The sequence below is a fragment of the Tiliqua scincoides genome, chromosome 4 (assembly GCF_035046505.1).
Source record: "Tiliqua scincoides isolate rTilSci1 chromosome 4, rTilSci1.hap2, whole genome shotgun sequence".
Taxonomy (NCBI): domain Eukaryota; kingdom Metazoa; phylum Chordata; class Lepidosauria; order Squamata; family Scincidae; genus Tiliqua; species Tiliqua scincoides.
In genome coordinates this window covers 97,493,371-97,517,203 of record NC_089824.1, presented here as the reverse complement: position 1 = coordinate 97,517,203, position 23,833 = coordinate 97,493,371, and the positions used below count along the sequence as shown (strand labels likewise).

General features: G+C 41.3%; 1 protein-coding gene across 5 annotated transcripts in view; it reads left to right on the top strand.

Annotated features, from left to right (window-relative positions):
- SLC12A7 (solute carrier family 12 member 7) overlaps positions 1–23,833 on the top strand; it is a 134,395-nt gene that overhangs the window by 56,534 nt on the left and 54,028 nt on the right. For all 5 annotated transcript variants that reach the window (XM_066624035.1, XM_066624032.1, XM_066624036.1 and 2 more), the window contains exons 2-9: positions 946–1,040; positions 3,290–3,412; positions 4,330–4,476; positions 8,425–8,479; positions 15,830–15,960; positions 16,802–17,043; positions 18,913–19,124; positions 22,006–22,173. In XM_066624035.1, coding sequence (XP_066480132.1) covers positions 946–1,040; positions 3,290–3,412; positions 4,330–4,476; positions 8,425–8,479; positions 15,830–15,960; positions 16,802–17,043; positions 18,913–19,124; positions 22,006–22,173 — 1,173 coding nt within the window. The remainder of the gene's footprint in view (positions 1–945; positions 1,041–3,289; positions 3,413–4,329; positions 4,477–8,424; positions 8,480–15,829; positions 15,961–16,801; positions 17,044–18,912; positions 19,125–22,005; positions 22,174–23,833) is intronic.

The following is a 23,833-nucleotide window of genomic DNA, read 5'->3' as shown; positions in this document are numbered from 1 at the left end:
AGAGAACTTGGAAGATAAGGAGCATGAGCACCGTGCACTGCTTAGGATATATCCAACAACATTATGTGAAGTAACCACATATTTCTGTGCAGTGGAGTGTGGAATAGTGTACTCATGAATGTGGGAACCAAAACTGTGGTGGTGGGTTTAACTTTCCGTGGGAAAGCTGAATTTTGAGTTCAGTTCTTCAGCTCCCACTCAAGCCTTTCCCTTTCATGTAAGTTGTAGTGGCATTGTTGGCTCGGTCATGTTGTGAGAATGGATGATGGCCGGATCCCAAAGGATCTCCTCTATGGAGAACTCGTGCAAGGAAAGCACCCTACAGGTAGACCACAGCTGCGATACAAGGACATCTGCAAGAGGGATCTGAAGGCCTTAGGGATGGACCTCAACAAGTGGGAAAACCTGGCCTCTGGGCGGCCCGCTTGGAGGCAGGCTGTGCAGCATGGCCTTTCCCAGTTTGAAGAGACACTTGGCCAACAGACTGAGGCAAAGAGGCATAGAAAGAAGGCCCATAGCCAGGGAGACAGACCAGGGACAGACTGCACTTGCTCCCAGTGTGGAAGGGATTGTCACTCCCGAATTGACCTTTTCAGCCACACTAGACACTGTTCCAGAACCACCATTGAGAGTCCATACCACCATACCATAGTCTTTCGAGACTGAAGGTTGCCAACAATATCTTCTTCAAGGAAAAGCAATCAAGTGGGAATGTTGTTTACCGGTTCATATGTCCTTTTATTATCTCTCAGTTTTTTAAATAAAAACTATCAGAACACTGCAAATTCCATAAACATCAAGTTATTTAGAAGAATCATAGAGCTAAAACTAATATAAACCTGTCTATCATTTGGGAGAGTAGAATTTTATTTATTTTTGTATTGTAAGCACTGTTAACAGATTGGATTATATTTCTGCTTATAATTGTGGGTCTGTTTGATGTAGGTGATGGAATTCCAAGGGAAAGTAGTCCATTTATCAATAATGATGGAACGGAGAGAGGAAACCTCTATGAAGGAAAAAATATGGCTCTTTTTGAGGTAATTTTAATAGTTTCTTTCTTTGTAAATATGTAGTAGAAGCATAATATTGATGTACTGTTACAAAAGTTTGCTTGAAATCTGATTGATTGACACCTTTATTGGCATAAAACAATTTCCACGAAATAGAGGCAATGGAAGACATAGAATACACACAATGAAAGACAAGCATGAGCAAGGTTTTTTTTTAAAATCTATTTTATAAAATATGCGATACCAAGAACACAATGTATGGGACCCATACATTGTGTTCTTGGTATCGCATCATATTCTTTTTTAAAAAGCCACTTAAAACTCAAAGAACGGGAACTAAATTCAGATGCAGTGCTAAACCATGATTTACGGCCCAATCCTGTGCTGACCTCTGCCAGGGGAACAGGCACAAACTCTGTCACAAACTTGCTTTAAGGCTCTTTGCAGTAGTGCAGAGGACCATGGAACCAGCAGAAAGACCTGCGCATCAGTTGGAGGCCAGCATCTGCTGGAGCAAGTAGGCGCTCCACTGGCCATTGGGGGCAGGGGAGGGTGGAACAGGAGTGAGGAGGGTGGGGAGGGGATGGATCATACCTGGGACAAAAGTTCCCTTACCCCAAGGAGTCCTCCAACAGCCTCTAGTCCCATGCTGGATGCAGCAGAAGCTGCACTGGTGCTGCTACATTGCAGTGCAAGACTCTTGTTGGGATTGGGCTTGCCTGTATTACTTGCATAGGCCCATGTGCTCCACTCCCACCTTTATACATGATAGAGGGAATTTGTTGCTTTAAAATGAACAGGAGTTTGCTGCTGTGCAAGAACCCAGCAACTCCTGCTTTGTTCCAGTTACAGTTTGTGAACAAGTCAGAATATCCAACCAACTCCTATTGCGGGAGGGGACGTTTACCTAGGTCAGGGGTGTCCAAAGTTTTTGGCAGGAGGGCCACATCATCTCTCTGACACTGGGTCGAGGGCCAGGGAAAAAAAGAATTATTTGAATAAATTTACATAAGTTTACATAAATGAATATATTAAAGATGAACTTATATGAATGAATGAAGGTCTTGCAATAGCTCAAGGCTTATAAAAGGCCTTGCACAAAGCAAGGCTGGCCTTTGCTGCCACTGCTGCATCACAGATGTGAAACAGCAAGCAGTGGAGAAAGCCCTCATCCCACAGCTCACGCGATAGGTCAAACAGTGGCCCTCACACTGAGAGCGGTTGCATTGGGCCAGTGCGGGCTCCAACAAATCTCCAGAGGGCCAGAGGCTCATTGGAGACTGGGGACTCCCTGAGGGCCGCATTGAGAGGCCTCGAGGACCACATGTGGCCCTAGGGCCGGGGTTTGGGCACCCCTGACCTAGGTGGATGAGGGAGTTGCCAGATTGCATTTATGGATCCTTGTATAAGACATGTGATACTTACATAGTTCAACTTTCTCACTTGTTTAGCAGACACACGGGTTGCTTAAGAGACTAACAGCCCAATCCTGAGCTGCCTGGCGTGCTGGGCTGCATTGGCGCCAAAAATGACTTCCTCTGGAGAAGGGAACTTTTGTCCCCTTCCCTCAGGTAAACCGAGTAGCCCCATAAAGGGGCTACGATTGTATGATGACCCAAAGGTCAGTGTAGAATTCAGAGCTTCTGTGTCGGGCGACCAGCCGAACATGGATACTCTGAGTCCCCCCTCCCTGCTGCCCCGCTCTCTCCTCCTGGCACGCCTCTACCCCACTTTCTCCCCGTCCTCCCTTTGCCTCCCCCTGTCCCAAAACACCCCCTCTGCATCTTCGCCCATAACCCCACCGACCTCTCCGCTGCTTGGTGGTCTGCACAACCACTGAGCAGCGGAACCCCGGCACTCCACTGGCCAGCGCTGGGCTAGCATTGGCGCTAGGACCTATGCAACAGCGTGCCAGCAATGAACCGGCGCACATAGAGTAGGATTGGGCCCTAAGGGTGCAATTCTATGCATGTCTACTCAGACGTCAGTTCCATTATAGTCAGTAGACCTTACTCCCAGGTAAGTGTGGATAGAATTGCAGCCTGAGTGTTTTTCAACATTTTGAAAGGCCTGTTTCTATTGCAACATTCTATAACAAATTCAAACTATTGGAAATGCAATTTAAGTTCTGTTTTAAAAATCAAAATCCAAAGAATTCGTATTTCATTTAACTGGGATTTTGCAGCAAATTTTGCTTTAAATATATATTTCTATGTCTTTAGTCTACAATATGCTTTGGCTCCTGGTATTTAACAAGTTTTTCAAAATATCAACAGGAAGAAATGGATAGCAATCCCATGGTATCATCTCTTCTTAATAAACTAGCCAACTATACCAATGTTACTCAGGGAGTGGTGGAACATGAAGAAGACGATGATAGAAAGCGTAAAGAAATCAAGGTACAAATGCTGATACGCATTTTTCAATTCATCATTTTCACTGTGAAATTGAGAAGCATTTCTTCTGTCATGGAGAGGATTATTTTTTTTTTTAGCAGTTTGTTACACCCTGTTGTTCATTTGGAAAAATATAAAAAGTTGCTAGTTTTCAGTAATATAGGAAGCAAGTTTACTCCCAAGATGGATGGTCTTAAAAATCAGAATGCATATTATGGAAAATGGAAGAGAGTGATATAATTATCAGGGCTGGAAGGGCTGGTCTAGAAAAACTCTAACTGGCCTAGAAGAGATTGTTGCCTTAGTAATCCAAAACTATTTAAATAAAAGGGTAAAAAAATAGCAGCAGAGAGGGAAGGAGCAGGCGCTGCCTTTTGCAATCAGAGCACTTACGGCTTGCTGTGGCTGGGTGGCTAATAGCATCCCTAATATGCCACTGATGCTTCTAGAGTTGCTATAAAGTTTTAGTCACTGTTCAGTAAGCCTTAAAATAGTCCCCTGTATATAGTACCTATAGCTGCAGGAAATGAAAAGAGAATGATTCAGGGCCCAATCCTATCCAACTTTCTAGCACCAGTGTAGCCGCAGTGTCTACAGAGGAGGCCTCTGAGGCTGCCTCCCTGCCAAAGGATGCAGCACACAGCCCACTGGCACAACTGCACAGGTCCTGGAAAATTGGATAGGATTGAGCCCTCACTCATGGGTGCTTCAGTGTTATTTCTCTAACAGTGGTGACAACAGAGGAAGAACCACCAATATCCACTATTGTTGGTCACAGCCCATATTTTAAAAACTCTCATCATTCCGAATGCTTTAAAAATAGGTAGGTCAGTTTCTGTTTAGGTTGCTGTTAATGAATCAGCGACTCTGATTAGAAGAGGTTATCTTAATAGACCTTTATATTTTGTCTGATTTCTTAGGCTCCACGTATGGGCACTTTCATTGGTGTATACTTGCCCTGTCTACAGAACATTTTAGGAGTCATCCTGTTCCTGCGATTGACATGGATTGTGGGAACAGCTGGAGTCCTTGAATCTTTCATCATTGTATTTATGTGCTGTGCTGGTGTAAGTACAACTTATGTGTTCTTTGATGTTTAGCTAAACCCTATTCTGCATGCTAGTAATTTTCCATTTCTTCCCAATAGCTTTACTCAAACAGCTGAGAAGAAACTATGTTTAGCAAGCAAGTCTGGAAACAATACAGAAGAATTGCCTTTGTGTCACCATATTCTTTAGCTACAGCATTATTGATAACCTAAATCGACATAAAGTTGTATACAGGATGTCTATCACTTTATTTATTTTGGTAAGCAGAGGCAAAATAATACGATTCTTTGACTATTTTAAAGGTCTGACAGTTATTTGGAGGCTGTGCTTTTGCATTTTTCATCTGGCAATTTCCTTCAAATTTCCTTCAAAGTTTTAAGAGGATCACCCCATCCCGATTTACTCTCTACCCTTCCAGTATACCAAAACGACTGTCAGACCTTGTCCCTGTAAAATTATCATGAAATCTTGTTATTTTGCATCTACTAGAAATATATTCTCCAGAGGTGAAAGAACAGCACCTCTTCTATAACAAGTCCTTTTCTCAAATCAAAAATATTGTTCAACCCAAGTGTAGTTGCAGTTCAAATCTAGAACTATGTGGCTATGGAAGGAAGGACTTGAAGAACAGAAGAATAATAAAACAGTGTTTTCTTGTTTGGCCCACAATGCAGTAATTGCTGCTGACAAGCTAAGTAGCTTTCTAAGGCCCAAATACTAAACAACTTTCCAGCACTGGCATAGCTGTGCCAGTGGGACATGTGCTGCATCCTGCAGTTGGGTGGCACTCACAGAGGCCTCCTCAAAGTAAGGGAATGTTTGTTCCCTTACCTTGGAGTTGCATTGCCCTTATGTCAGTGCTGGAAAGTGGGTTAGGATTGTGCCCTAAGTTGCAGATTGTGAGACTGGAAACAGGTTAGCCTGTTTCCTTCTGATCCTGACTGGAATGAAATGTTGGCCCAGGGTCCAAACACTTCTACACATCAGAAAAAGTGGCCTGAGGATGGAGGAGATTCTCTCTCTGTGCTATCTTGGGAAGCAGCTATCAAGACAACCCTCTTGTATAGATTTCCATGGATGACAAGGAGAAGAAGGGTCGGTGATACCTCCATCCTTTTCTCTGCCTGGGGCTTCCTTGCCCACATCCTTAGTAACCAGCTGCTCCTCAGAAATTCCCTCAGCCCTAAGGATCCTGCTTTTGCTATGACTCCAGTCCAAGAGACAGTCCAAGAGAATATCACATCCCTGCTGGAGGATATGTCTAAAGAACTGTGTGTGGCCTTTTTGACTGAGAACAGATCTCCTCCATGGATGCTGAATCTTGGACACACATCTCCCTGCAGTACTGTTGCAGCTGTTAGTAGGATTCAGACTAGCAATAATGCTAGCTTCAGGTTACTGGCTCTTTATTCTGCTCTACATTCTTCCTTGTAAAATGGGATTGTTGTAAAATACTGGATCTACATGTGCAACAATTATTAATTTAGCATTCAGGACTGAGATGTCAAACCAGATAATATCTCCTTCCTTTGATGGGGGAGGAAAAAGATGTGTGCATTCTTCACATACATTAAAATTTGGAGTGTAACATTTCCCAGTTAACTCTTGATTAAACTATACAAGGCACTTGCATTACCTCTGGATCAGCTGGATACTAAATACTTAGGATACTTAATCTGAATTAATCTCCTTAACTGTTAGTATATTAAGATCATTAACTCTTGGAAGTTTTTTCTTTTCTTTTATCTTTGAAAGTGACACTATGATAGTGAGACTAATTTGTAGGGAAGGTAATTGATCCAAAGGGATAACAAATAGGATATGAGGATAAATGGAATCTTTATAACAGCTGATCGGCCTGGCCACCAGTTCGCACTCTTTCTCTTATGTTTCTTTCCAACTGTTCTCTCTTTAAATAGCAACAGCATTTCCTAATAACTCATCAAGTGAAATATTGTTTCCGTTGTTCAGAGCCAACAGACGTGGGCTCTGTGTCTTTGTAGTAATTTTGGCAAAAGATAGCAGATACTTCAGCCTGGGGACTTTGATGTACACCTGGCTTTCTTCCATCTTCCAATATGATTCATGGCAAGATATATGACTAGAAGAGCATAAAACTTCTTCCTGACCTTGAAATATCACTCAGCTAGAGCTGGTCGTAGTTTTGTATGATTGAATATATGGGTTTGGGTCTTGGTAGATACCTTAAAAATGCATTTTGTCATTCTTGTTTTCTCTTTAAGTCAGGTTGTATAAAACTGCAGTATTTCATTCAACTTTTAAAAGTAATTCCTGACATTATGCTAATATTTTTTTAAAATGCATTTTGTTTCTTGGAGGCTTCCTTTAGGTTTTGTGGCACAAATAATGTAAGGAAGTAAGGCACAAAAATTGTAAGCAAGTCCTTACAAGGGCTTCGTTTAGGTTTTGTGGCACAAATAATAGTTTGGACTCCTGCATCTTGTCATTAAAAAACTTTTAGAATCTCTTTTGTATAAGAAGATAGGAATTTTTATAATGGTCCTTAGAATGCTTTATAAGGGGACAGCTCAGTGTCGTCAGAGCATGTCTAGCCTCTTAGTCCCCATGATCATTTCAAGCCTGTTTAAATGTTCTTTGGTCCCATTATTCCAGGTAGACAATGTTTGAGAAAATATAGCATTGATTTCTCTAACTTGACCCAGTGTGTGTTCTGGGGATATTTGAAATCGTAACAGTGTTAAGCAAATGTGGGCCTTATCGGTCTGGCTTGGGTAGCCTCTGGGAACTCCATGTAAGTTCTCTGAGCTTTCAGTCAGATATAAATAGCTGCTGTATTATTAGAGGGGTAGAGAGGGAACATAGGCGATGGCCAGTCTTTCTGCTACTCACACAGGGATCAATTGGCTGAGCTCTTGCTTAGCTCAGAATTATTACACTGCGCATGTGCATTGAACATATATGGAATGCAGTTAAGGTAAAGCTAATAACCACCAGAAAAAATTATGCCTTAGCTTCTATACCCATTAGCACAATTTCAACTTTGTATTGGCAACCTTCAGTCTCGAAAGACTATGGTATCGCGCTCTGAAAGGTGGTTCTGGCACAGCGTCTAGTGTGGCTGAAAAGGCCAATCTGGGAGTGACAATCCCTTCCACACTGGAAGCAAGTGCAGTCTGTCCCTGGTCTGCCTCCCTGGCTATGGGCCTTCCTTCTTTGCCTCAGACTGTTGACAAAGTGTCTCTTCAAACTGGGAAAGGCCGTGCTGCACAGCCTGCCTCCAAGCAGGCCGCTCAGAGGCCAGGGTTTCCCACTTGTTGAGGTCCATCCCTAAGGCCTTCAGATCCCTCTTGCAGATGTCCTTGTATCGCAGCTGTGTCTACCTGTAGGGCGCTTTCCTTGCACGAGTTCTCCATAGAGGAGATCCTTTGGGATCCGCCCATCATCCATTCTCACGACATGACCGAGCCAACGCAGGCGTCTCTGTTTCAGCAGTGCATACATGCTAGGGATTCCAGCATGTTCCAGGACTGTGTTGTTAGGAACTATGTCCTGCCAGGTGATGCCGAGAATGCGTCGGAGGCAGCGCATGTGGAAAGCGTTCAGTTTCCTCTCCTGTTGTGAGCGGAGAGTCCATGACTCGCTGCAGTACAGAAGTGTACTCAGGACACAAGCTCTGTAGACCTGGTACAATTTCAACTATACTGTTTTCATCAAGAATGCTGAATTGCAGGAATGTGCTTCCTAGCATATGAGTGAGAAGAGCCGTTTGTGTTTCACAAGTTTTTGTTTTCATAATCTCCAGTACTCTGACCAGTTACTCTCGCATCCATATTTGCTTATTTATAAAAATCAAACATTTATTTATTTTTTGTGCCAGTGTGGGCTTGATCATGTGCTAAGTTCCTTTTCTGGTTAGACTGACTGCATCTGAATCACCATTTCTTAAATTTACTAAACATTCTCCAATATCACTTGTTCTTGCAGACTATGCTAACTGCAATATCAATGAGTGCAATAGCAACAAATGGCGTCGTTCCAGGTAATTAAGTATTTTACTTACATCTTAAAGTATGTTTAATTCACTGTATAAATTCATGATTGAATAATGGTAAAATGCCTGTCAATGATGATGGAATGGGCTTGAAGGTTATAGGAAGGAAGGCACAGAAATATTTTGCCTTCCACAGTGGGGAATCCTTGTCAGTGAGGATGGTGCCAAAGAAAGGGAATGTCCTTCTTTCCCTAGTGTGGTTTGACTTGGACTGTCTCTTCATGCCTACCTTGCTAAGATGAGCTGTTTTTGACAGCCATGCTAAGAACATGAAAATGTTCCCTTCTCTTAGTGCCTGCAGTGCTTGGCCCTGCCAGACAAGTTGAATGTATGTGTGGAGGCCTCTTCTTTGAAGCTCTTCACGTTTTCTGATTGTGGTGGTAGCACCAGCTATTATTTACAAGTAATAGAGCCCAGCTGCATCATGGAATAAACAGAGAGGGAGGCCTTTCCAGCACCAGTTCCCATGCAGCAGCAGACATCCAGTTAGGGACTTGCTTCTTTTAAATATATACCATAGGGATCACTGTGGGCTTGCTTTCTAGAGAACAGATTAAGCCATTTCTGTCCAACGTTGCATATATGCAACAGGGACCAAATGTGTACACATGTGGGCTGGGCAAAAATGTGTTAACTTGCTACACTGAAAGTCCAGTGTATACAAATAATTGAGGTCAGAAAGTGACACTACAATATATGCTTATATATGTAGTGGTATCTCTTGCATCCAAGAAGAAAATGAGAATACTACACTATAATTTCAGTATGTTTTATGATCTGTGATGATATTTTTAAAAATGCATTTTATGCGTGATGTGCAAAACAGAAAACAACATTTGGTATAGGCATTTATGTTCATACAAAATAATTTTTCACTGAGCAATCATTTTTTATAAACCTTTGTTGAGAATTTTACCATTGCCGCTAGTATTGAGGGTTCAGTAGTTAACTTGGCTAGGTGGGCCCTATGATGAGTTTGGGCACTTGGCCCAGGCCTTTCCTGGCCAACTCCTGATGTCACTCCTGCCTTTAATAGGTGCTGTTTGTTTTATTTTGCTTGTATTGATGCAGCAGACCTTCATACACATTTATGTGAACAGGAAGCATTAGGAATACAATCCTGCCTCAATTATACAAAATCAATGGCACTTACCTGTCTGAGGGTAAAGTTGCTGCCTAAGATAGTAAAATCAAGCAATTATTTCCCACCTATCTAGTACTGTCTGGTTCCTTTTCAGATGTTTTCACTCTTTTATTAATCATCATTTCAATGATGATAATAGTGGAAATAAAGGTTATGCTCCTGGTATCATTTCACAAAGGCTTTCTACGGCAGTAAAATCACTGCTTTTACAACCTGCATATACAGTACATCTAAGACAAAACTCCCAAACCACAGTTTTTTTCCTATCTTCAAATTGGATATATACTTCATTCTGCATGTAAAGATGTATTTATGTTTGTGTTTTTCCCCACATTTCCCAGAAAAATGAGCAAGCGGTGTTGCAACCACCACTGAGCTCTTGCCCTTACAGAACTGCCTCTTGCAGTGGTCACCTGATTATTATGTTACAGTACTCTTTTCCTTTTGTGTGATGCCTTTTAGATTGTGAGTCATTATTATAATACTTAAATCACCTTGAGTACCTAGGTGGAAAAGAGGTATATAAATGCAGTAAGTAAACAAACTGCAGAATAGTTTGCCTCCAGACATTCTCTGCTGACCTTCCTTGCTCAACCAGTTAGGGCTCAGAAATGGGACTATGTTTTGAGGCAACGTTGAGGCTTCAGAGAATTCCTCTCACCTGTCAGCTGTAGCACAGGTTTCATCAGGGCATTGTGGTCTATTTCTGAGCCATAGCTCAATGCAGCATCTGTTTTCCATGCAGAATATCCCAGGTTTAGTCTCTAGATTCAGCTGATAAAAATTCCTGTCTGAAACTTGGAGAACCACTGCCTGTTGGCATTGACAATACTCATCTAGATGGATCAGTTGTCTGCATCAGTTGCAGTTTCCTATGTTGTTGCTTCCAAAATTGAGTTGTAGGAGGAAGACATGTTAGAAAGAATGCCTTAGATATGCATGTTTCTCTCTGGAAACCACTAGAACTGAACTATTTCAACTACAGAGCTTTAAAAAATACTAACAGAGCTCATATTCAAATTTTGGGGCTGACTCCTCCTTCTCAGGTTCCCCCCTCCTTTCCCTGTCTCACATTGTTCCTCTTTTTTGGCATATGGGGTAGGGCGCAGGTTGGATAAAATTAGGTTGGATTTATTGCAGACCAATTGCAATTCATGATTGGTCTGTCCCTCTTCCACCCCCATCTTAACTGGAAAGTCATATTAAGGGCATGTGAACTATAACAGGCCAAGTATTTGGTAATCTCAATTCAGAACATTTGCTTCCAAGCATGATTTCAATGGTACTTATTTCCAAATAAGTAACTTATTTCCAAATAAGTACAAATAAGTACTTGATTTGTTTCCACTTTTTCTGCAACTTAAAAAAACACCTTATCATGAGATACTTTTCCATGTGTATTAAATCTAGGCATAGTGATCCTCTATTTTCTAAGGAATTAGATTGAGTCAAATGAATCATGTTGCAGACCCTGGAATCACTTCTGACCTTACTTTGAACTCTTCTGATGTTTCTGCATCCTCCTTGACTTATGAACATCCAAGCTGGAGTTATTGTTCCAAGAGGAGTCTTGTCAATCTCCTCCTTAGTGCAACTTCATACCTACCTTTTTATAGTCCAAGTAATGTGTTAGCCAATTAGCCAGAGCAGAGCAGGAGATATTTTGCTGTTGGCGGATTATCTAGGCTTTTTTTAGTTGCTGCTTTCTAAGACAGTGCTGCAGGTATTGTTTGCTTCTGTGTGGGTTGTATCAGTACTTGTATTAGTAAAACGATTGTCAGTTGTATTGTATGAGAGAGGTAAGAAAGACTTCCTAGAGGCAAAGAGGACCCTCTGAGATATGCAGGAAAATCCTGCACTTGTGAGAGGCATCCCCTGAACACTTGCCCACCCAGACTATCAGGAACCTGGGACTGCACATGCACATAGCCAGCAAAAGTTGGCAGCAATATACAGACCTCAATGTAAGCAGATCTGAGAGGATAAAGAGAAGCAATTAGCCTGGACTTCCCCAAATCTTATTCAAGATGTTTCTCTGACTTTGGAGAGTTCACCAAGCATTATCTACACCAGGGGTGTCAAACATGTTTCATATAGTGGGCCTAATAGCATCCATGGTGCTTTTTGAGGACCTTGACACTCCTACACTTTCAAGCAAGGTGTTTGAACCAGGTAATGGCCACACAATTCCAGGTGCACTTGGATGAAGCTGTTTTAGATCTATTTCAGTTTGATTTCCAGCCAGGCTTGGGGACAGATACTTCTCTAGCAGCACTTGGGAGAAGAATTCAGAATATGACACTGTTGAGACTTCTATACTACTCAGTGGCTTTGCATGTACACTGAATGCATTGGGGATGTGGGATTATGGCAAGCTCTGCCCCACCTATGTGTTTCAGCATCTTTAGCAAGCTTAAACACATACAAGTGTGTGCCTGTTGAATGCACTCTGCATGATCCAAAAACCTGAAAGATAGGTTGCTGATACTGGTGCTGAGTGATCCATTCATATGCACAATTGTACTTGCATAAGCTCCCTGTTGACATTAGACAAAAGACCTGGAGGTCTTCCTAACACACATTAATTGAACCAAGTTTGAACACTTCTATACCTCTTACAATAAAAACAGAAAATGGAGAAAAATGCAGACTAAGGATTAATATGACAGCAAAAATCTAAAACTTCATTAAAAGAAAAAAGAGATCTTTTTGTAGATTGAAATATTTAAGTAAAAGGAATATGAGGTAGTTCAGCAAAAGCTAGCACTCATGTTTATATAATTTTTAGTTAAAGAAATTTAGATTATGTCTTGGACAAAAACTTGTTATTCTGATAAGCAAATGGATCATTATGGCAAAACTGCAGTATTTTTTGTCATAAAGAGACTGTGAGAAGGAGAATCTTTCTGGACCATTAAATGCATTTTCTCCCAGCATGAAGTTTAAGTAAACTTTGCAACCTTTGCACTTTATAGCAGCCTTGGAGTTTGTGTATTTTATTAGTCACCAATGGTGACTAATGATCTGTGGAACCAGATATCCTTATGACACAGTGCCACATTTATTTTACTACATTGTTACATATGTGGTGATCTCCAGGGTAGCACTTCTGTGAATAAGTGCTTCTCCCATTCTTAGATCAAGTAAGCATGCATATAAGACTTCTATCATACAACATGCCACTGCCATACATGTGTTCTGTATTATTTTCACCACTGCTGGCTCTGTGAGATGAAGCCAGAAGTAAACTTTGCAGTCTGCTGCGAGTCTTTTTGTTGCCCAATAGCACCCATGCTGATTTCCCTGGGGAGGGAGTTGGTGGGGGAGCATCTCAACCAATGTCCTTGCTTCACTTCTCTTTCTCTTTCACCCATGCATCCCCATACAATCAGGCAATACTCTCAAATCTTCTTTGAAAAGCACCACCTGAATCAGGCTAAGGAGACAGGGGGCAGGTTGCTCTTCAGGTTAAAGAACTAGGCAGGTTTGTTTTGGCCCACGTGCAGGAAAAGGTTTTTTGTGAGTAAACAGGGATAAGGGATAAACAGAGATAAATCCTATACTTGAGTTCAAGTGGCAAAGATCAAAACAAAGTAAAAACAGATTCCAGCTAAAACTTTCCCTGACTGAAAGAGATCCCCTTACAATCAGCTTTCTGCTGGCAGCAGAGAGATCGAGATCAGGAATTATCCTTGTCCTGGATGGACAGCATCACAGCTGTCATTGTGGCTTGACTGGCCACATTCCCCCCTCCCTTAACACAGTTGGCCAGTTTTCACTTATCCTATTTTGGCTGGTTTGAAATCAAAAGATTTTCTTCTCTAAAGTCAGCAAACTGAACCAATGCCATGATGTGAGTTAGACCTTTGGGGATCCAGGATGGTTTAGGTCAAGGTTTTTGTTCTCTGGGGAAACTAACCTTCCCGTTCCGATACAGCAAAGCCAATGGAGCACATGCTGTTTCTTGCATGGGGACAGTCCAGAGACCCCTTATGTAAGGGAACATTTGTTTAATTACGAGGAACAAGACTTCATTGCCTAATTGGGTCTTCTTGGATCTTGCCATCTAGTTTGCTAGAGCAAGTCCAAGCAGAGTAGGGAAGAGCGAAAGGGATTCGGATCCTGGTGCATGTGCATCCATGTGCATCCATTCCAGTTCCTGCCCACCCTCCTCCCTGACCAGACACTCCTCCATTCCTCCCCCTCGCCCTGCCACTGGAGATAACTGAGGCAGCAGGCCTCCAACACTGCTATGTAGCCTTAGTTAGGGTTGGTCTGTTAGAGTTCTTGACAGAACAGAGAATGTGACAGGCTGATTGGTAGGTCAGCCTTGGCATATAAAGAGTACTGTCATTTCTTCAGGTGAGGGATGTTTCTCCATGACATCAGAATGCTTGTACAAGTCTTTCACTTTTTAAAAGCGTTATATTTATTTGAATTTTCCAGGAAATTAACAGAAAATATGATAATGAGATAAAATGAAAAAAAGAGAATAGTCTTTTGGCCCTTTAAGGAAGATTGATGACAGACAGCTGTTTACACATCCTGATGACTGTCTGCCAGGAATCTACAATGGAAGCCAGGGAAAGGGAGGGAAGCAGGAGCAGAGGAAGGAATGGGATGGAACAACAAAACAGGGGCAATAACTTCCTGGTAATTAGATACATGGATAAATTATAGTAACAGGCAAAGAAAGGGCACTTTATAGCTGGTAGTGCTTTTACCCTCTCTTTACCCTATCCATTTTGTAATTTAAGTGAAGAAGGTATCATTATACATTCTAGCCAGAGTAAATGGGTGTTGTACTGCATTGATCTGTTAAGTGGAATTTGTAACCAAAGTGATTCTAATGTCTAAACAGGTTTGGTTGAAAGCCAGGTGAAGAATTGATCAGAATGACTAGCAGAGTGAAGAAGAAATAGTCTTATAAGAGGGGGGGGGGAGAGAGAGAGAGAGAAAGATTTAGATATGGGGTCTGTGTGTGTGTGTACACATTTTATTTATTTAAATGGTAGAGGCACTCAGGGTAGCTTACAATGTCCGTTGAAATGTAATAAAACACTTTCTCCTTTCTTTTGAGAACAAAAATCTGAAAGAGACTTCTGTGTGTGTGTGTTTTTAGTTGGTTCTATTGCTACTAGTGCTGCTGCATTTCACACTTTTTTGTAACTTGTGTATTATGATGTATGCTAGCTTGCTCTTTTTAGCTTTGTGTTGTAATAAAATTATATTATTGTAACAAAGTTTATTTTAAAAACATTTATACCCTACCTTTTTCTTTCAAAAATTATCAAGGTGGCTAATAACATCAAGAATTTAAAACAATAAAACCAACATAAAAAACAACAAAATAACAAACCCCAGAAGCAGCAAAACACAGTGTTCTAAAGAGTGAAAGCAGTCCAAACCAAAATGCCCCTCATCAGAAGGCCAGCTGGGAGGAGTTTCATAGTTGTGGTGCTGCTGCTAGACAGAAGACCCTTCTTCTTCTTCCCACCATTTAAGCCTCAGAGACTAGCAGTACTCACAGGAGCCTCCCATTTCCAAGTGTCCTCAAGGGACAGGCTGTCTCATACGGAAGAAGGCAGTCTTCCTACCTTGGCCCTGTTAAGAACATTGTTCATGTTCATTCTTCCCCCCTGTTATGGGGGGAGGGGTGGGTTATAAATCTTTTAAATAAAAAGCTTGCACGCTTACATGCACCATACCTGCACTATAGAATTAAAGAGGTCTAATTGTCATTCCGTCTATCCAGGGAATGTTGGGAACTATAGTTCTGTGAAGGAAGCTAAGGCTCTCCAATAGAGAATTTCAGCCTATAGCTCTTCAGATTCTTTGAGTCTATGCTGGTAAACTAAAAGAGATGTGAGAAGATATGCTTGTATGAATTTGTAATATATGATAAGGGCACATGAAAAAGAAGAAAACTTTATTAAGCTCACGATGGCTGTGATATTTCAGGTAACAAATCTTTAAACTTAACCTTAGGAATTTTAAAATACTTTAACATCCATTATATAGAACTGTATCCTTACTGAGATTGTTTTGCTTACAAGCTTTCCAACCAAGTTGATTTTCTAGCATACTGAATATAATTTAGGGATAAATTAATTTAGCAGCATCAGTATATTTTAAGTATGTTGGGTGCATTATATAACATGTTCATTTATGTTGTATCAATGTTTATTTTGTAGCTGGTGGCTCATACTACATGATCTCAAGATCCTTAGGGCCAGAGTTTGGTGGAGCTGTGGGACTCTGTTTTTACTTGGGCACAACATTTGCAGGCGCTATGTATATTCTTGGCACAATTGAAATTCTGCTGGTAAGTTTGTATTTTATATCACAATTTTGCTTTCTCGGATATACTCTTTTCTACTGAAGCTCCTGTGAGAGTAGACAAGATTATTCAAGATAAATGCCATTTTAAAAGGCATTCAATCTGGCTGTAGAATAACATGCCTGAAATGAATGTATAAACAATAAAATATAAGTAAGCTCACTCCATAAATGGCTGTGGGCCCAATCCTATCCAACTTTCAGTTTCGGTGCAGCCTTGCCAATGGGGCATGCGCTGCATACTATGCTGGGGAGACAGTCACAGAGGCCTCCTCAAGGTAAGAACATTTGGCTCAGTAGTGCCACAGGGCCCACACTGTATCTAGCATTGAAATTGAGCAGTTCGGAACATTTGTTCCCTTACCCTGTGTAGAGCCTCAGCCTGCTTAATTAGGCTACTTGGATCTGTGCCAGCTGTATCGCTAGTGCAGAACCGAATAGCGCTGTATAGGGCTTTCATGCCCAGGATAGCGGTTAGGCTGCTGTTTTCACCCCCTCCTGGGTCTGAACTACTCTCGCCCCACCCCGAAACACACTCTCCCTGCCTCAGTCCCACCTTCCCTTCACCACCTGGCATCGGACTGGTGATTATTGGGCTGGATGCAGAGTCCATGGGACAGCGCAGGCCTTCTGCTGGTGCAGCTTACTGCCTGGATGTAGAAAAGTGCTTCACAGTGATTTTATGACACCCAGTGCTGGCGTGTGCTGTGCTGTGCTGGTGCTCATCAATAGGATTGGGTTCTTAGTGTGTTACTTAAGTAATTTAAACTATATGTGGTTTGAATTGTGTGGTTAAAAAAATAGTGCAATATTTGTTTCTCTTATAGAAGTACATTTCCCCCAATGCTGCTATTTTTAAAGGAGAAGGATCAACTGAAGATGAGGCAGCCACATTGAACAATATGAGAGTTTATGGGACATGCATTCTTGCATTAATGGCTATAGTAGTTTTTGTGGGAGTCAAATATGTCAATAAGCTTGCACTCGTCTTCCTGGCATGTGTGATCCTTTCAATAATTGCTATTTATGCTGGTGTTATTAAAACTGCTTTCGACCCGCCTGACTTTCGGTAAGTACAGGACAGGTTTTTTTAGGTCTCTTATTGTTTTACTATCTTGAATATTTTGGGTTTAGTTGACGTGGTTGAAGCAAACATTAAAAGACAGGTAGGGCAAACATTATCACTTGTATTTGCATTAGCAGAGACAAATATCAGGTGACATGTGTAAGGTATAGACCAGGGGTGCCCAAACCCCAGCCCTGGGGCCACTTGCAGCCCTCAAGGACTCCCAATGCAGCCCTCAGGGACATGCCAGTCTCCAATGAGCCTCTGGCCCTCTGGTAACTTGCTGGAGCCCACACTGGCTCGACACAACTGCTCTCAGCATGAGGGCAACTGTTTGACCTCTCACATTGACTGTGGGATGAGGGCTCCCCTCCACTGCTTGCTCTTTCATGTCTGAGATGCAGCAGCAGCAGCAAAGAAAAAACCAGCCTGGCTTTGTGCAAGGCCTTTTATAGGCCTTGAGCTATTGCAAGACCTTCATTCATTCATATAAGTTCCACCTCTAGTATATTAATTTATGTAAATTTATTCAAATTTTAAATGTAAATTAATTCTTTTTTTTCCCGGCCCCCGACACAGTGTCAGAGAGATGATGTGGCCCTCCTGCCAAAAACTTTGGACACCCCTGGTATAGACAACAATTTGTTGGATTACAGGTGGGCCCCCATATCCACACAGCCAATATCCACAGGTTCAGTTATCCGCAGATCTGAACCCTGCCCATTACATTATCCTGTTTTTGTGTAGCCACGCTGAAGTGTGGATGTTTCTTGCTTTAACATTTTGCTGAACTGAATAAGCAACTAGCCTGCACACTAGAGGACAAATAACAGGAAGCAGGACAGTTCCTGCTTCCTGTTAGTCTCTTTGTAGCATGGAGGCTGTTACAGTCATGCGCCACTTAACAAGAGGGATCAGGACAGCGATCTCTGTGGTCAAGCAGCACACTTGGAAAAAACTGAAGCACTAATTTCGCTTCTTATTGACCTCTTTCAGTTTTTTCCAAATGTTCTGGCTGCTCAGAGGCTGCTTGCAAAGCGCTGTAAGTCTATAGGTTTACAGTGCTCAGTTTAAGGAAGATTTTCTTCACCCAGTCAACCTTTAAACCAGGTAAATGGGCACAGGGTCCCACATCCACGGATAACTGAAACCTCAGATATGGGGTCCATGGATTCGGTTTTCAATACTGAACCAGAACGTGATTTCTCATCTTGATAAATTAATTCAGAGCAAAAGGGAGTTCTTCATAAACATGTGTCTGCTCTCTTTTCTCCAGAGCATTCTACCTTAGTTATTTGACAGTATAAAGACATTGGGTTGGATCTCAATCTTTTTCAGAACAGTATTTCCTCATAGGAATCTCTGTCTGTGAACAAAAGGGGTGTTATGCTCATGTAGTGAGTCCAGTTGGAAGGGGTTCTTGCATTAGCACAACTCTCCATCTGTTCATGGAAGGTACTTCTGAATCTGGCGAGCTGCTTCGCCAAAGGTTAGATTCCAAGCTGTTATTGTTATTATTCCAAAGAGGAGCTTCTTAGATGACTTCTTTTAAGAATGTGTTCCATTTATAAGAAGCCAAATGTTGGTTTGATGCCAGTTTTTGTCACTCATTATATGAACTGCTTTATTTAATTTGTTTGGTTGTTAAATACATATACTGTACCGGCAGTAAAAGTGGAAGCGAGAACTTTGGCGTATAGAACTAATTTCTCTTTATTTTTGTAAAATGCATCTTTTCTGCTGTGGTCAAATAAGATTTTTCCATATCAGACAGCACTGTGGCTAAATGTCAATAACAGTTACCTAAATTGATCACCTTAGTTAAATCAAATGCAGTTGTGGTTATTTTATTTTATTCATCTCATTTTCTAGTATTTGCCTTCTTGGAAATCGTACATTGTCAAGAATGCAAACTTTTCCTTGTGCCAAATATTATGACGTAGACAATGTAACAACGACTACGGCACTGTGGACCCATTTCTGTGACAGTCCCTTGCTAAATGCCACGTGTAATGAATATTTTGCCCTGAACAATGTCACGGAAATTCAAGGAATTCCTGGAGTTGCAAGTGGAGTCCTACTTGGTGAGTTGACAACTATAGCACAGCTATGAGTATGTGGAGGTGACAACTAAGCCTGTAGTTATGAATGTAGAAAATAGGTTATATGTGAACCGATTGCTTTCCATGCCACCAGACAAACAAAAGAGATTAGTTTTACTTCCTGTTCCTTTTAGGAACAGTTAACACTTGCTGTTACCTCCCATGAACATTCTCTCAAGACTGTCATGGTTGCATAAATTGCAGTGGCTTCTTGTACTGGCACTGACTTTCACAGATTGCCCCTTCTGTATGAGAACTTCCCTATACATGCTACCCTAAGCCTGCCACCAGTCCTTAGCCTATTCTTAAATTAAGGGGAAAAATACAGACAAAAGCTGTACATAAAGAAGCGAATTCATCAGAACACTTTATATATTCAGGCAGTTCACATCAGGTTACTGTATCATAAACAATAGCTCAATAATTCTTACCTCCTTTGGAGAAAACCGTTCCGGGATTCTCTTCAACTGCAATCCTATACATGTTTCCTGGGGCTGGAGTTCCATTCAGGGCTGGAGAATAAGCCCTGTGAGGAAAGGTTGGTGTGTTAGGAACTTGGTGTGTTTAGCCTGGAGAAGAAAAGACTGAGAGAGGATACAATAGCCCTCTTCAAATATCTGAAGGGCCGTCATATGGAAGAAGAAGCTGCCTCTGAGAGTAGAACTAGATCAAATGGGTACAAACTGCAAGAGAGGAGATTCCTGTTGGACACTGGGAATAAATTATTGGAGATAAGGGTGGTTTGGCAATGGAACAGATTGCTGAGGGAGGTGGTGGATTCTTCCTCACTGGATATCTTTAGGCAGAGGCTCGATAGCTCTAGGAGGATTTCCTGCTACGGGCAGGGGGTTGGACTAGATGACCATGTGGGTCTCTTCCATAATTCTATGACTACAGTGGAACTTATTTCTGAGTAGACATCCATAGGATTGTCTGTTAGACATTCTACTTATTTTCCAGAAAAACATATTTTAATTTTGTGTCCATCTCTGTTGTGGCACAGCGTGCCAAGAAATAAGCACATCTTTGCTCTGAAACATTCCATTTTTGATGGAAATGCAAATCCGTACCGACAGGTATAGGATTTTCAGGAAATTAAGCCAACCTATTTATTTTTGTTATGTTTGTTTTTATAATACAAAGGTTCAGGGTATTTTTTACAGCAAATTATAACCTAACAGAGCTAGATCTGTATTTTCTGAAGGCACTATAGCCTAGAAGTAGAACTACATATTACAGTCCCCTTGAAGGCTCAGGTACACAATCTAGGAGTGATTTTACATCCAGCCTAGCACTTGGAGAAGGGGTGACAGCTGTGACCAAGAATGCTTTTGCTCAACTTCAACTAGTATGCCACCTGCGACTCTTCCTGAGGAAAGAAAATCTGGCTAAAGTGACCCACACCTTAATCACACAACATCTCGACTACCATAACACACTGTACCTGAGACTGCCCTTGTTCAGAAACTACATCTGGTGCAAAATGTAACCGTTAGGATGCTATTGGCATTCATTGTTCAGAGTAGATAACACCTGTGATTCATGAGCTACATTGGCTTTGGTATGTTTCCAGTCAAAATTCAGAGTGCTGGTCATTACCATAAAGTTCTGCATGGCTTGGGATTAGGCTTCTGAAGGACTGTGTCCTCTCTCTATCAACCTGCCAATGCTCTGCATTCAAAGTTTAAGGCTCTGCTTCATAATTCACCATCGATGGAGGTGTGGCTAGTGGAGATGCAAAGCATTGTCTTATCAGCTGAAGTTCTTTGGCTTTTGGAGCTCCCTTCCCTGTAAAGTCTGTCTGATGTCCTTGCTCTCTCTTTAAATGGGTATTTAAGACCTTTCTGTTCTAGATAGCTTCTTTTTTCTGCATTTTGCCTCTTGTTTGAGTTTTCTCCTCTGTTAGTTTCTTCAGTTGAGGTCACATGCTTGTTTTGTAATTATTTTTAGAGATTTTTGTAGTTATTGTAAGCCACTTTTGTGACTGATTTAGTGGGACCAAATGGCAGGCTAGAATTTTTAAAATAATTACCTTGGCAAATGCAGGTGGAGTGAAGCAGGCATTTGCAGGAAAGAATCAACAGGCAGATCAGGTAGGAGGGATGCTTAATCCCATCTTTGTGTCCTTCAGTTTTCCTCTCCAAATTTTCCCTTCAGGCTGTTTTCACTCAGCCAGGCTTCTTTTAGTTTTGGAGTCTGGCTGAGGAAATAATTTCAAAGTATTCACTTGTGGGCTAATGAGAGAATTGTTAAGCATACCTCTCATGCCCCATTATTTTCCCCTGCAAGTGTTACCCTGGCTCTGCATTTGCCTATCAAGGATGACAATCTGCATCCTCATAAAATGTAGTTCTACCCCAGAAAGACTACTGTAGTGAGGGGAGAAGAGAGGAACCTTACAGAAAGGGAATTTTAAAATCTTAGACTGGTCGTTTTTTCATAAGAAGCTACAGGAGGGCCAGCTCCCACCTATTTTAGAAACTGACTAGCAAAGGTGAATATTCACTGGCTGTCTCTGCTCCTTCTATGTCATTTTTAATTAGTGACATGTGCCTCTGAATGTCTGATATCCACGTCCATTTAAAACTAATGGGTGCTGTGCCACAGATTTCAGCAGGATTTGAACTGTTTCCATTTTTTCCCCATATGCCTGTTGAATGCAAGTAATACTTTAGAAATATCAAGTAATCAAATAAGTAAAGTTTTCTCATTAATAAAGGGTGGAATGGGATGAATATGTTGAGTAATATTTAACACCTCATAGTGTTAAATCACATAGTGATTAGTGTTTATATTTTTAAATGTGTTGTTAATAAACAAAAGTGGTGTTAATGAACAAAATTTTGTGCTTATATTCTTACAGACAATTTGTGGAGTGCATATGGAGACAAAGGGGCAATGGTGGAGAAACATGATCAGCCATCAGTTCCTGTTCCAGATGAAGCAAAAGACTTCAATCTCCCTTATGTGTATACAGATATCATGACTTACTTCACCATGCTTGTAGGGATTTATTTTCCCTCTGTGACAGGTAGTATTTCACACACACACACACCCATTTTCTCTCTCCCTCATCTCCCCCCCCCCACATACATTATTTAACTGAAGCAATGCAGTCCGTAGTTCTTTAGGATTACATTTTGCATTTCATTTGCAATCTCAGTCCCTTAAAATCCTTCCTCTTAAAACTCTTATATTCACAGCAATTGAAGGTTGCTATCCCTAACTTCTCAAACCAACCCCTGCCTTGTAGAAATAGTTCTCAAGGACATTTCATGAATGCTTCAAGAGTTAAAAGCAAGTGTAAGATTAAGGCCACAATCCTAATCAATTCCAGCACTAACTTAAGAGCAAAGCAACTCTGAGGTAAGGAAACAAACATTGCCTTACCTTGAGGAGGCCTCCATGACTGCCCCCCAACTGCAGGATGAAGCACATGCCCCAATGGCACTGCTATGCCAGTGCTGGAAATTGGTTAAGATTGCACCCTAAAAATAGTAAGGGTACTTTTAAAAAGATATTAAACTCTTGAAGTTTCAGCATGTACCGGTTCCCTTGGCAGATGAGTTAGTGTTGAAAAAGTACTCTGCAGAAGGGTCTCTACATGCTGGAGAAGATTATGGTCTTGGGTGCATGGTTCATGCATGAGGGATGCTGATCAGGCCTCTTGGGCGTTATTTTGTCCCACTGGAACAGGGAATGAGCCACAGAACATATCTAACACTCTCCTGCTGCACATTCTAGAGGAGTATCCATAGTAGTGGATAATCTGCTTTTGAGGGAAGCATTTCCCTCTTACTCCTCTTCTCACTGAGGGTCTCTGATAAGTTTCTTTCTGAGTAATCCCAGGGTTCTCCTGAACACGGTTTGAAAACCACAGCTCCACCTTGTTTGTTTTTTCTACTGTCACATTGAAGAATCAGCCCTTTCTCCAAAGTCTTTTTCCCCTTCTCACTGTACCTCTGATACTATACAAGAACTAGATGTACAATCACATTTCTTGCAAAGCCATTTTATGGCAGTTTATTTGGGGGGGGGGAAGAGTTAGGAGAGTTTCCTAACCTGCTCTTAAGCCATTTCTACCAAACGTTCTGAACAAAGCATACAATTTAAAAAATATAAGGCATGAGCAAATTTTTAAATGTAAAAATCTGAGTATACTTCCATACAGCATTTGAGTTTTCTTGGCATGAATATGTATTTTTGAGTATAAAGTGCAAACAGTCCTACCTCTGGGACACTTTTATTTTCATATTGCTGCTAGAGGAGACAGTGAATTGGAATTTTGTCAGCCTCTTTTCGTGCCTGAAAAAATATAGTCTGTGCCTTGCTTTGTTCTGCTTTGATTCCTATGTATAATGGAAGAAGCTGTCTGAACTTGTTCTCTCATGTTAGAGAGTGCTTTTGAAACTGGGTAGATTTGCCATAGTCATAAGTATCCTGGTAATTGCTAATTGGCTGAAAAGTATTGATGTATATGGAACTCTTCCATATAAGTCTTCAGTACAGCACAGCTGTATTTTTACACCTCTGTCTTCAGTCTTTCTGTTCATGTCTCCTTCTCCCCCTCTCTAAGTAAAGGAATAGATTTTAGTTTCAGATAATGGCATATGTGTCCCTTACTCAGGAGTGAAGTATTGTATTGGCAACCTTCAGTCTCGAAAGACTATGGTATCGCGCTCTGAAAGGTG